General features: G+C 40.9%; 1 protein-coding gene across 1 annotated transcript; it reads left to right on the plus strand.

The window, feature by feature from the left end:
- The first annotated feature begins 294 nt into the window (after positions 1–294).
- On the plus strand, positions 295–13,449 carry LOC135288571 (B-cell lymphoma 3 protein homolog). The gene is made up of 5 exons (XM_064401955.1): positions 295–421; positions 2,305–2,382; positions 6,537–6,704; positions 12,177–12,240; positions 13,189–13,449. Exons 1-5 carry the CDS (start codon positions 299–301, stop codon positions 13,431–13,433), a joined length of 678 nt encoding a protein of 225 aa, XP_064258025.1. The 5' UTR covers positions 295–298; the 3' UTR covers positions 13,434–13,449.
- The last annotated feature ends 37 nt before the right edge of the window (positions 13,450–13,486 follow it).

Below are 13,486 nucleotides of genomic sequence, written 5' to 3' on the forward strand. Positions count from 1 at the left end.
TGGGGGAAATTGGGGGGAAAATGGGGAAAAATTGCGGAAAATATGGGGGAAATTGGGGGAAAATGGGGATTTTCGGGAAAATGTGGGAAAAAAAATCAGGAAAAATTTGAGGGAAAATGGAGAAAAAATTGAGGAAAATTTGGGGGAAAATTGAGGGGGAAACGGGGGGATTTTTTTTTTTTTAATTTTGAATTTTGGGGGAATTTTTGGAGAATTTTTGGGGGAATTTTTTGCAATTTTAAATTTTTTTGGGTGGGAATTTTTTGGGGATTTTTTGGGAGTTTCTGGGGGGGGTCTCATGAATTTTTTGGGGGTCTCTGCCCCTCCCCCAGGCCTGACCCCCCTGCACGTGGCCGTGGCCTCGGGGTCCCGCGAGAGCGTCCTGCTGCTGCTGGAGCACGGCGCCGACGTCGACGCCGGGGTGAGAAATTCCAGAAAATTCTATAAAATTGGGGAAATTTGGGAAAATTCGGGAAGTTTGGGAAGATTTGAGGGGGGTTTGGGGGGGTTTGGGGGGGTTTAAAGGGGATTTTTTGGGAATTATTTTGATTTTTTTGGGAATTATTTTGATTTTTTGGTGAATTTTTTGTGAATTTTTTTGAATTTTGGGGGGAATTTTTTAGGAATTTTTTGGAAATTTTTTTAGGAATTTTTTGGGAATTTTTTGGGAATTTTTTGGGATTTTATTTGGGATTTTTGGGGAGTTTTTGTGGATTTTTGGGGGGCTCCCTGCTGCTGCTGGAGCACGGCGCCGACGTCGACGCCGGGGTGAGAAATTCCAGGAAATTCTATAAAATTGGGGAAATTTGGGAAAATTCGGGAAGTTTGGGAAGATTTGAGGGGGGTTTGGGGGGGTTTGGGGGGGTTTAAAGGGGATTTTTTTGGGAATTATTTTGATTTTTTTGGGAATTATTTTGATTTTTTGGTGAATTTTTTGTGAATTTTTTTGAATTTTTTGGGGGGAATTTTTTAGGAATTTTTGGGGAATTTTTTAGGAATTTTTTAAAAAATTTTTTAGGAATTTTTTTAGAAATTTTTTAGGGATTTTTTTGGGGTTTTTTGGGGATTTTTTGGGGAATATTTTGCAAAATTTTGGGGGGATTTTGGGGGGCTCCCTGCTGCTGCTGGAGCACGGCGCCGACACCGGGGTGAGAAATTCCAGGAAATTCTATAAAATTGGGGAAATTTGGGAAAATTCGGGAAGTTTGGGAGGTTTAAAGGGGATTTTTGGGGAATTATTGTGATTTTTTGGGAAAATTATTTTGATTTTTGGGGGATTTTTGGGGGGAAATTTTGGGGATTTTTTTAAATTTTGGGGGGGATTTTTGGGAATTTTGGAATTTTGCGAATTTCATGGAATTTTGACGGAATTTTGAGGGAAATTGTGCAAAATTATTTTGATTTTGGGGGGGATTTTTGGTGATTTTAAAATTTTTTTTTAAATTTCGGGGTATTTTTGGGGGGATTTTTGGGAATTTTTAAATTTTGTGAATTTCATGGAATTTTGATGGGATTTTGGGGGATTTGGGGGAAATTTTAAGAAAATATTTTGATTTTTTGAGGGATTTTTTCAATTTTGGGGGATTTTTTTAATTTTGGGGAGTTTTTGGGAATTTTGTAATTTTGTGACATTCATGGAATTTTGATGGAATTTTGTGGGGTTTTGGAAAAATTTTTTGAAAACATTTTGATTTTTAGGGGAATTTTTGAGAAAATATTTTGATTTTTTTGGGGAATTTTTTGGATTTTTTTTTAAATTTTGGGGGAATTTTTGGGAATTTTGGAATTTCATTTATTTCATGGAATTTTGTTGGAATTTTGCTGAAATTTTTGAGACAATATTTTGATTTTTTGGTGGAACTTTTCAGAAAATATTTTGATTTTTGGGGGATTTTTAAAATTTATCTTAAATTGACAGGTTCTTTTGGGGGATTTTGGGGAATTTTGTAATTTCATTAATTTAATGGAATTTTGACGGAATTCTTGGTGGAATTTGGGGAATTATTTTGATATTTTGGGGGAATTTTTGGTGTTTTTTTTTTAATTTTGGGGGGATTTTTGACAATTTGGGAATTTTGTCAATTTGTGAATTTTTAGGGAATTTTGGTGAATTTTTTGAGAAAATATTTTGATTTTTTGGTGGAATTTTTGAGAAAATATTTTGATTTTTTTGGGGATTTTTTTGGATTTTTTTTAAATTTTGCGGGTAATTTTTGGGAATTTTGGAATTTCATGAATTTGATGAAATTTTGAGGGAATTTTGATGGAATTTTGGGGGATTTTGGGGGATTTTGGGGATTGCAGGACATCAAGAGCGGCCGCTCGCCGCTGCTGCACGCCGTGGAGAACGACAGCCTGGAGATGGCCGAGCTGCTGCTGCAGGTGCCGGAATTTGGGGGAAAATTTGGGAATTTTGGGAAAATTTGGGAAAAATTTGGCAATTTTGGGAAAATGTTGGGATTTTTTTGGGAATTTTGGGGATTTTTGAGGGTTTTTTCAGGGCTTTTGGGGGAGTTTTAGGGGGGTTTTGAGGAGATTTTTGGAAAAAAAATTTGGGTTTTTTAGGGATTTTTTGGGGGGGATTTTGGGGGGTTTTTGGGAATTTTGGGATTTTTTGGGAATATTTTAGGAAAGTTTGGGGGTTTTTGGGGGATTTAAGGGGGAGTTGGGGGGATTTGGCTTTTTGGGGGGGATTTTTTAGGTGATTTTTGGGGGGATTTTATGGGGGTTTTTAGGGGTGATTTTGGGGTTTTATAGGGAATTTTATGGGATTTTTAGGGGAATTTTTGGGAATATTATGGAAATTTTATGGGATTTTTTTTGGGGGATTTTTATTGGATTTTTGGGGGAATTTTATGGGATTTTTTGGGGGTAATTTTTGGGAGTTTAATGGGATTTTTAATGGGATTTTAGGGGTGATTTTTGGGGTATTTTAGGGGTGATTTTTTTGGGAATTTTTGGAATTTTATGGGATTTTAACGGGATTTTTGGGGTGATTCTTGGGGATTTTTTTGGGTTTTTTATGGGATTTTTTTGGGGTATTTTTATGGGATTTTTGGGGTGATTTTTGGGGGGAATTTTATGGAATTTCTGGGATGATTTTTGGGTGGGATTTTTTTGCATTCTATGGGATTTTTGAGGGAATTTTTCCATATTTTTTTTAATTTTATGGGATTTCGATGGAATTTTTTTGGGGGGGTTAAATTCTATTTTACCATCTCTAGGTAATTTTAATTTAATTTTCTGATTTTTTGGGGGTTTTTCTGGGCTTGCAGCGCGGGGCGAGCGTGAACGCGCAGTCGGACGCGGGTTTGGGGGGATTTTTGGGGTGATTTTTATAGAATTTTATGGGATTTTTGGGGGTGATTTTTTGGGGAATTTTTTGGGGGATTTTGGGGGGAATTTTTGGGGTGATTTTTGGATTTTTTTGGGGTTTTTTTGGGGGATTTTTTGGGGGATTTTTCGGGGATTTTGGGGGGAATTTTTGGGGTGATTTTTGGGATTTTTTTGGGGCATTTTATGGGATTTTGGGGGGGAATTTTATGGGATCTTTAGGGGGATTTTTGGGAATATTATGGAAATTTTATGGGATTTTTGGGGTGATTTTTGGGGATTTTTTTCTTGGTATTTTAGGACTTTTGGGGTATTTTTATGGAGTTTTTGGGGTGATTTTTTTGGGATTTTTTTGGTTTTTTATGGGATATTTTGGGGTATTTTTGGGGTTTTTTGGGGGATTTTTTTTATTTTTAAGGGGATTTTTAAGGGGATTTTTGCGTATTTTTTACTTTTATGGGATTTTGAGGGGGAATTTTTTTTTTTAATTTTCTTATTATTTTGGGGTATTTAAATTTAATTTTCCGGTATTTTTGGGGGCTTGCAGCGCGGGGCGAGCGTGAACGCGCAGTCGGACGCGGGTTTGGGGGGATTTTTGGGGTGATTCTTATAGAATTTTATGGGATTTTTGGGGGGGATTTTATGGGGAATTTTTTGGGGGAATTTTATGGGATTTTTAATGGGATTTTTTGGGGGATTTTTCAGGGATTTTTATGGGGTTTTTGGGGTGATTTTTTGGGATTTTTTGGGTTTTTTTATGGGATTTTTTGGGGAATTTTGTGTGATTTTTGGGTGCAATTTTATGGGATTTTTTGAGGGATTTTTGGGATTTTTTGGGGAATTTTATGGGATTTTTGGGGTGATGGTTTGGGATTTTTTTTGGTTTTTTTATGGGATTTTTTGGGAGAATTTTATGGGATTTTTGGGGTGATTTTTTGGGGATTTTTAATGGGATTTTTGAGAGAATTTTTGCATATTTTTTTAATTTTATGGGATTTTTGGGGGGATTTTTTGGGTGGGACTTTTTTTTAAAATTTTATTATGTTGGTCTATTTTAATTGAATTTTCCGATAATTTTAATTTATTTTGTGATTTTTTGGGGGTTTTTCTGGGCTTGCAGCGCGGGGCGAGCGTGAACGCGCAGTCGGACGCGGGTTTGGGGGGATTTTTGGGGTGATTTTTGCAGAATTTTATGGGATTTTTGGGGTGATTTTAGTGGTATTTTTAATGGGATTTTTTGGGGAATATTTAGGAATTTTATGGGATTTTTATGAGATTTTTTGGAGGGATTTTTATGGGATTTTTGGGGGGAATTTTATGGGATTTTTAATGGGATTTTTTGGGGTGATGTTTTGGGGAATTTTATGAGATTTTTGGGGGTAATTTTTGGGAATTTAATGGGATTTTTAATGGGATTTTTTTGGGGGATTTTTGGGGAGAATTTTATGGGATTTTTGATGGGATTTTTTGGGGGATTTTTCAGGGATTTTTATGGGATTTTTGGGGTAATGTTTTGGGATTTTTTTTCTTGATTTTTTTTGATTTTTGGGGGAATTTTATGGGATTTTTGGGGTAGTTTAGTAGGATTTTTGGGGTGATGTTTTGGGATTTTTTCTTGATTTTTTGGGTGGAATTTTATGGGATTTTTGGGGTGATTTTTGGGATTTTTTGGGGAATTTTATGGGATTTTTGGGGAGATTTTCTGGGATTTTTTTTGGTTCTTTTATGGGATTTTTTGAGGAATTTTATGGGATTTTTAATGGGATTTTTTGGGGAATTTTATGGGATTTAAATGGGATTTTTTGGGGGAATTTTTGGGATTTTTTGAGGAATTTTATGGGATTTTTGGAGTGATTTTTTGAGGAATTTTATGGGATTTTTAATGGGATTTTTTGGGAGTTTTGGGGATTTCTATGGGATTTTTTGGGGGACTTTTATGGGATTTTTGGGGGGGATTTTTTTTTAAATTTTATTTTATTGTTTTGGGCTATTTACATTTAATTTTATGATTTTTTGGGGGGTTGCAGTGCGGGGCGAGCGTGAACGCGCAGTCGGACGCGGGTTTGGGGGGATTTTTGTGAATTTTCTCAGAATTTTATGAGATTTTTTACGGGTTTTTTGGGGGAATTTTATGGGATTTTTTTTTGTTTTTTATGGGATTTTTTGGGGGAATTTTATGGGATTTTTGGGGTGATGTTTTGGGATTTTTTCTTGATTTTTTTGGGTGGAATTTTATGGGATTTTTGGGGTGATGTTTTGGGATTTTTTTGGTTTTTTATGGGATTTTTGGGGGAATTTTATGGGATTTTTATGCGATTTTTGGGGGGATTTTTTTTTTAAATTTTATTTTATTATTTTGGTCTATTTTAATTGAATTTTACAATATTTTGGGGGTTTTTTCTGGGGTTGCAGCGCGGGGCGAGCGTGAACGCGCAGTCGGACGCGGGTTTGGGGGGAGATTTTTGTGAATTTTCTCAGAATTTTATGGGATTTTTAATGGGGTTTTTTGGGAATTTTATGGGATTTTTGGGGTGATTTTTGGGATTTTTTCTTGATTTTTTGGGTGGAATTTTATGGGATTTTTGGGGTGATGGTTTGGGATTTTTTTGGTTTTTTATGGGATTTTTTGGGATTTTTTTCTTGATTTTATGGGATTTTGGGGGGAATTTTATGGGATTTTTGGGGGGGATTTTTTTTTAAATTTTATTTTATTATTTTGGGCTATTTTAATTGAATTTTCCGAGATTTTTTCTGGGCTTGCAGCGCGGGGCGAGCGTGAACGCGCAGTCGTACGCGGGTTTGGGGGGACTTTTGGGGTGATTTTTATAGAATTTTATGGGATTTTTGGGGGGGATTTTTTGGGGGATTTTTTGGGGGAATTTTATGGGATTTTTAATGGGATTTTTTGGGGGATTTTTTCAGGGGTTTTTATGGGATTTTTGGGGTGATTTTTTGGGATTTTTTGGTTTTTATGGGATTTTTTGGGGAATTTTATGGGATTTTTGGGTGCAATTTTATGGGATTTTTGGGGTGATTTTTTGGGATTTTTTGGTTTTTTATGGGATTTTTTGGGATTTTTTTCTTGATTTTATGGGATTTTGGGGGGAATTTTATGGGATTTTGGGGGGGATTTTTTTTAAAATTTTATTTTATTATTTTGGTCTATTTTAATTGAATTTTCCGATATTTTTTCTGTGTTGCAGCGCGGGGCGAGCGTGAACGCGCAGTCGTACGCGGGCTGCACGGCGCTGCACGCGGCCGCGGGCCGGGGGCTGCTGCGGCTGCTGCGGCTGCTGCTGCGCTGCGGCGCCGACTGCGGCCTGCGCAACCTGCACAACGACACCGCCGCCGCCGTGGCGGCCAGCGCCCAGGTGAGGAGTTTGGGGAAATTCGGGAAAATTCGGGAAGATTTGGGAAAAATGTGGGAAGATTTGGGGCGGTTTTGGGGTTTAAATGGGATTTAAAGGGAATTTTTGGGGATTTTTTGGGGATTTTTGGGGATTTTGTGTCCCAAAATTGAGGTTGGCAGAGCCCAGGTGAGTCCAGGTGGGACAGGTGAGGAATTTGGGAAAAATTTGGGGGGATTTTGGGGGATTTTGGGGTGATTTGGGGGTTTAAATGGGATTTAAAGTGAATTTTTGGAGATTTTTTTGGGGATTTTTTGGGATTTTGGGTCAGGAACCTGCACAAGGATCCCCCAGGTGAGTCCAGGTGGGGCAGGTGAGGAATTTGGGGAAATTCGGGAAAAATTTGGGAAGATTTGGGGCGGTTTTGGGGTTTAAATGGGATTTAAAGTGAATTTTTGGGGATTTTTTTGGGATTTTTGGGGATTTTGCGTCCCAAAATTGAGGTTGGCAGAGCCCAGGTGAGTCCAGGTGGGACAGGTGAGGAATTTGGGATAAATTTGGGAAAAATTTGGGGTGGTTTGGGGAGATTTTGGGGTGATTTGGGGGGTTTAAATGGGATTTAAAGTGAATTTTTTGGGGTTTTTTGGGATTTTTTTGGGATTTTTGGGGATTTTGTGTCCCAAAGGTGAGGCTGGGAGTGCCCAGGTGAGTCCAGGTGGGACAGGTGAGGAATTTGGGATAAATTTGGGATAAATTTGGGGGGGTTTTGGGGGATTTTGGGGTGATTTGGGGGGTTTAAATGGGATTTAAAGTGAATTTTTTGGGGTTTTTTTGGGATTTTTTTGGGATTTTTGGGGATTTTGTGTCCCAAAGGTGAGGCTGGGAGTGCCCAGGTGAGTCCAGGTGGGACAGGTGAGGAATTTGGCATAAATTTGGGATAAATTTGGGGTGGTTTTGGGGGATTTTGGGGTGATTTGAGGGGTTTAAATGGGATTTAAAGGGAATTTTTGGGGATTTTTTTGGGATTTTTGGGGATTTTGCGTCCCAAAATTGAGGTTGGCAGAGCCCAGGTGAGTCCAGGGGGGACAGGTGAGGAATTTGGGGAAATTTTGGGAAGATTTGGGGCGGTTTTGGGGGTTTAAATGGGATTTAAAGGGAATTTTTTGGGGTTTTTTGGGATTTTTTTGGGATTTTTGGGGATTTTGTGTCCCAAAGGTGAGGCTGGGAGTGCCCAGGTGAGTCCAGGTGGGACAGGTGAGGAATTTGGGGAAATTTTGGGAAGATTTGGGGGATTTGGGGCGGTTTTGGGGGTTTAAATGGGATTTAAAGGGAATTTTTGGGGTTTTTTGGGATTTTTTTTGGGATTTTTGGGGATTTTGTGTCCCAAAGGTGAGGCTGGGAGTGCCCAGGTGAGTCCAGGTGGGACAGGTGAGGAATTTGGGAAAATTTTGGGAAGATTTGGGGGGATTTTGGGGGGATTTTGGGGTGATTTGAGGGGTTTAAATGAGATTTAAAGTGAATTTTTGGGGATTTTTTGGGGATTTTTGGGGATTTTGTGTCCCAAAGGTGAGGCTGGGAGCGCCCAGGTAAGTCCAGGTGGGACAGGTGAGGAATTTGGGATAAATTTGGGAAGATTTGGGGCGGTTTGGGGTGGTTTTGGGGGTTTAAATGGGATTTAAAGGGAATTTTTGGGGATTTTTTGGGGATTTTTGGGGATTTTGTGTCCCAAAATTGAGGTTGGCAGAGCCCAGGTGAGTCCAGGTGGGACAGGTGAGACATTTGGGAAAATTCGGGAAAATTTGGGAAAAATTTGGGAAGATTTGGGGCGGTTTTGGGGGTTCAAATGGGATTTAAAGGGAATTTTTGGGGATTTTTTGGGGATTTTTGGGGATTTTGCGTCCCAAAATTGAGGTTGGCAGAGCCCAGGTGAGTCCAGGTGGGACAGGTGAGGAATTTGGGAAAAATTTGGGAATATTTGGGGGATTTTGGGGTGATTTGAGGGGTTTAAATGGGATTTAAAGGGAATTTTTGGGGATTTTTTGGGATTTTTTGGGGATTTTTGGGGATTTCGTGTCCCAAAGGTGAGGCTGGGAGTGCCCAGGTGAGTCCAGGTGGGACAGGTGAGGAATTTGGGATAAATTTGGGATAAATTTGGGGGGGTTTTGGGGAGATTTTGGGGTGATTTGGGGGGTTTAAATGGGATTTAACGGGAATTTTTGGGGATTTTTTGGGGATTTTTGGGGATTTTTTGGGTCAGGAACCTGCACAAGGATCCCCCAGGTGAGTCCAGGTGGGAAATTTGGGGAAATTTTGGGAAGATTTGGGGTGGTTTGGGGGGATTTTGGGGTGATTTGAGGGGCTTAAATGGGATTTAAAGGGATTTTTTGGGATTTATTTTGAATTTTTGGGGATTTTTGGGGATTTTGTGTCCCAAAGGTGAGGCTGGGAGTGCCCAGGTGAGTCCAGGTGGGACAGGTGAGGAATTTGGGATAAATTTGGGAAGATTTGGGGGATTTGGGGTGGTTTTGGGGTGATTTGAGGGGCTTAAATGGGATTTAAAGGGAATTTTTGGGATTTTTTTTTTTTAATTTTTGGGGATTTTTGGGGATTTTGTGTCCCAAAGGTGAGGCTGGGAGCGCCCAGGTAAGTCCAGGTGGGGCAGGTGAGGAATTTGGGATAAATTTGGGAAGATTTGGGGCGGTTTGGGGTGGTTTTGGGGGTTTAAATGGGATTTAAAGGGAATTTTTGGGGATTTTTTGGGGATTTTTGGGGATTTTGCGTCCCAAAATTGAGGTTGGCAGAGCCCAGGTGAGTCCAGGGGGGACAGGTGAGACATTTGGGAAAATTCGGGAAAATTTGGGAAAAATGTGGGGAGATTTGGGGCGGTTTTGGGGGTTTAAATGGGATTTAAAGGGAATTTTTGGGGATTTTTTGGGGATTTTTGGGGATTTTGCGTCCCAAAATTGAGGTTGGCAGAGCCCAGGTGAGTTCTGGGACTCAGGTGAGAAATTTGGGGAAATTTGGGATAAATTTGGGGTGGTTCCAAGGAGATTTGGGGCAGTTTTGGGGGTTTAAAGTGAATTTTTGGGGATTTATTTTGAATTTTTGGGGATTTTTGGGGATTTTGTGTCCCAAAATTGAGGTTGGCAGAGCCCAGGTGAGTCCAGGTGGGACAGGTGAGGAATTTGGGAAAAATTTGGGAATATTTGGGGGATTTTGGGGTGATTTGAGGGGTTTAAATGGGATTTAAAGGGAATTTTTGGGGATTTTTTGGGGATTTTTTGGGGATTTTTGGGGATTTTTGGGTCAGGAACCCGCACAAGGATCCCCCAGGTGAGTCCAGGTGGGGCAGGTGAGGAATTTGGGGAAAATTTGGGGATTTTTGGGGTTTAAAGTGAATTTTTGGGGATTTTTTGGGGGGTTTAACATCAATTTTTGGGGATTTTTTGGATATTTTTTGGGGATTTTTGGGTCAGGAACCTGCACAAGGATCCCCCAGGTGAGTCCAGGTGGGACAGGTGAGGAATTTGGGGAAATTCGGGAAAAATTTGGGAAGATTTGGGGCGGTTTTGGGGGTTTAAATGGGATTTAAAGGGATTTTTTGGGATTTTTTTTTTTTTAATTTTTGGGGATTTTTGGGGATTTTGTGTCCCAAAGGTGAGGCTGGGAGCGCCCAGGTAAGTCCAGGTGGGACAGGTGAGGAATTTGGGATAAATTTGGGAAGATTTGGGGCGGTTTGGGGTGGTTTTGGGGTGATTTGAGGGGTTTAAATGGGATTTAAAGTGAATTTTTGGGGATTTTTTGGGATTTTTGGGGATTTTGTGTCCCAAAATTGAGGTTGGCAGAGCCCAGGTGAGTCCAGGTGGGACAGGTGAGGAATTTGGGATAAATTTGGGATAAATTTGGGGTGGTTTGGGGAGATTTTGGGGTGATTTGGGGGGTTTAAATGGGATTTAAAGGGAATTTTTAAGATTTTTTGGGGATTTTTTGGGATTTTTGGGGATTTCGTGTCCCAAAGGTGAGGCTGGGAGTGCCCAGGTGAGTCCAGGTGAGGAATTTGGGAAAATTTTGGGAAGATTTGGGGGATTTGGGGCAGTTTTGGGGGTTTAAATGGGATTTAAAGGGAATTTTTGGGGATTTATTTTGAATTTTTGGGGGATTTTGGGTCAGGAACCCGCACGAGGTGAGTCCAGGCGGGAAATTTGGGGATTTTTTGGGATTTTGGGTTAAATTTTGAGGGTTTGGGGGATTTCCTGTGAGATTTTGGGATTTTTTGGGATTTGGTGTGAAATGTTGGGTTCAATGTTGGGGGAGTTGAGTTAAATTTCACGAATTTTTGGGAATTTGAGGTTAAATTTCGGGAATTTTGTGGACTTTGGGATGAATTTTGGGAATTTGGGGTTCAATTTCGGGAATTTGGGGGATTTTGGGCTCAATTTTGGGTTGAATTTTGGGGATTTTGGGAATTTGGGGTTCAATTTCGGGAATTTGGGGGATTTTGGGCTCAATTTTGGGTTGAATTTTGGGGATTTTGGGGTTAAATTTCGGGAATTTGGGGGATTTTGGGCTCAATTTTGGGTTGAATTTTGGGGTATTTTGGGTTTAAATTTGGGTTGAATTTTGGGATAAATTTTGGGAATTTTGTGGATTTTGATATTAAATTTTGGGCTGAATTTTGGGCATTTGGGGTTAAATTTCGGGAATGTTGTGGATTTTGGGTTGAATTTTGGGGATTTTGGGTTAAATTTTGGGGATTTTGTGAGTTTTGGGTTGAATTCTGGGCATATTGGGAATTTGGGGTTAAATTTCAGGAATTTTGTGAATTTGGGGTTCAATTTTGGGTTGAATTTTGGGGATTTTGGGACTTTCGGGTTAAATTTGGGGAATTTTGTGGATTTTGGGATGAATTTTGGGTTGAATTTTGGGTTGAATTTTGGGGATTTTGGAAATTTGGTGTTAAATTTGGGGAATTTTGTAAATTTTGAGAATTTGGGGTTAAATTTTGGGTTGAATTTTGTGGATTTTGGGGTTGAATTTCAGGAATTTTGGGGATTTGGGGTTGAATTTTGGGTTGAATTTTGGGGATTTTGTGGATTTTGGGTGGAATTTTGGGGATTTTGGAAATTTGGTGTTAAATTTGGTGAATTTTGTAAATTCTGATAATTTGGGCTTGAATTTGGGGAATTTTGGGGATTTGGGGTTCAATTTTGGGTTGAATTTTGGCATGAATTTTGGGTTGAATTTTGGGGTATTTTGGGTTCAATTTGGAGTTAAATTTCGGGAATTTGGGTTATTTTGGGTTGAATTTTGGGGTTAAATTTGGGGAATTTTGGGGTGAATGTTGTGGATTTGGGGTTGAATTTCGGGAATTTTGCGGATTTTGGGGTTAAATTTGGGGAATTTTGGGGTGAATGGTGTGGATTTTGTGAATTTTGGGTTGAATTTTGGGGATTTGGGGAATTTTGGGGTGAAAGGTGTGGATTTTGGGGTCCCCAGGTGATCGACATCCTGCGGGGCAAAGCCTCGAGACCCCCCCAGGACCCCCCGGGACCCCCCCAAGGTGAGCCCCAAACTTTGGGGGGTCCTGGGGGGGGGAAATTCCTGAATTTTGGGGGGAAAAATCCCAAATTTTTGGGTTTTGGGGGGGAAAATCCCAAATTTTGGGGGAAAATTCCTGAATTTTGGGGGGATTTGGGTGGGAAAATTCCCAAATTTTGGGGTCGTGGGGGGGATTTTGGGGGGTCTTGGGTGAGAATTCCCAAATTTCGGGGGGAAATCCAAAAATTTGGAGGGAGATTCCCAAATTTGGGGGGAAAAATCTCAAATTTTGGGGTCCCTGGGGGGAAAGTCCCAAATTTTGGGGGAAATTCCCAAATTTTGAGGTCCAGGGGTGGAAACGTCCAAATTTTGGGGGGAAAAATCCCAAATCTGGGGGGAAAATTCCCAAATTTGGGGAGAAAATCCCAAATTTTGGGGTCCTGAGGGAGAAAATCCCAAATTTTGGGGTCTGGGGGGGGATTTTGGGGGGAGAATTCCCAAATTTTGGGGGGAAATTCCCAAATTTTGGGGTCCCTGAGGGGATTTTGGGGGGTCTTGGGGGGAGAATTCCCAAATTTTGGGGGGAAATTCCCAAATTTTGGGGTGTCCTGGGTGAGAATTCCCATATTTTGGGTGGAAAACTCCCAAATTTTGGGGAAAATTTCCCAAATTTTGGGGTCCTTGACGGTTTTTGGGGGGTCCTGGGTGGGATTCCCAAATTTTGGGTGGAAAAGTCCCAAATATTGGGGGAAAATCCTAAATTTTGGGGTCCAGGGGGGGATTTTGGGAGGTCCTGGGGGGAAAATTCCCAAATTTTGGGGGAAAACTCCCAAATTTTGGGGTCCCTGAGGGTTTTTTTTGTGGGTCCTGGATGGGATTCCCAAATTTTGGGGGAAAATTCCCCAATTTTGGGGCTCCCGGCTGGAAAAAAATCCCCAATTTTGGCTCCTCTGGCCCCGCCCCTTTCCAGGCAGCGCCTCCGAAGCCACGCCCACTTCAGCACCCGCAGCCAATGAGGCGGAAGGGGCGGGGCCTCTGCCGTCGTTGAGGGGAGCGCAGGGAAGCTCCGCCCAGCAGTGGAGCAGGGACCAATCAGAGGCGGCTGCGGGGAGGCCCCGCCCCGTGGCGCCTCAGAGGCTCCGCCCACGAGGGGGGCGGGGCCAGGGAAGCATTAATGGCGCGCCGCCAGGGGGCGCCAACGCCGGGCCGGCGTGAGGGGAAATAAAAAAAAATTTAAAAATCGGTGAAAAATGAACTGGGATGAACTG

The sequence above is a fragment of the Passer domesticus genome, chromosome 33 (assembly GCF_036417665.1).
Source record: "Passer domesticus isolate bPasDom1 chromosome 33, bPasDom1.hap1, whole genome shotgun sequence".
Classification (NCBI taxonomy): Eukaryota; Metazoa; Chordata; class Aves; order Passeriformes; family Passeridae; genus Passer; species Passer domesticus.

What these genes read in the sequence shown, in the direction of transcription:
- LOC135288571 (XM_064401955.1), top strand. Translation starts at nt 299, where the DNA reads ATGAATTTTTTGGGGGTCTCTGCCCCTCCCCCAGGCCTGACCCCCCTG. An exon ending in CCGTGGCGGCCAGCGCCCAG is followed by an intron (nt 6,705 to 12,176) that starts GTGAGGAGTTTG and finishes TGGGGTCCCCAG; the next exon opens with GTGATCGACATCCTGCGGGG. An exon ending in CCCCCCGGGACCCCCCCAAG is followed by an intron (nt 12,241 to 13,188) that starts GTGAGCCCCAAA and finishes GCCCCTTTCCAG; the next exon opens with GCAGCGCCTCCGAAGCCACG.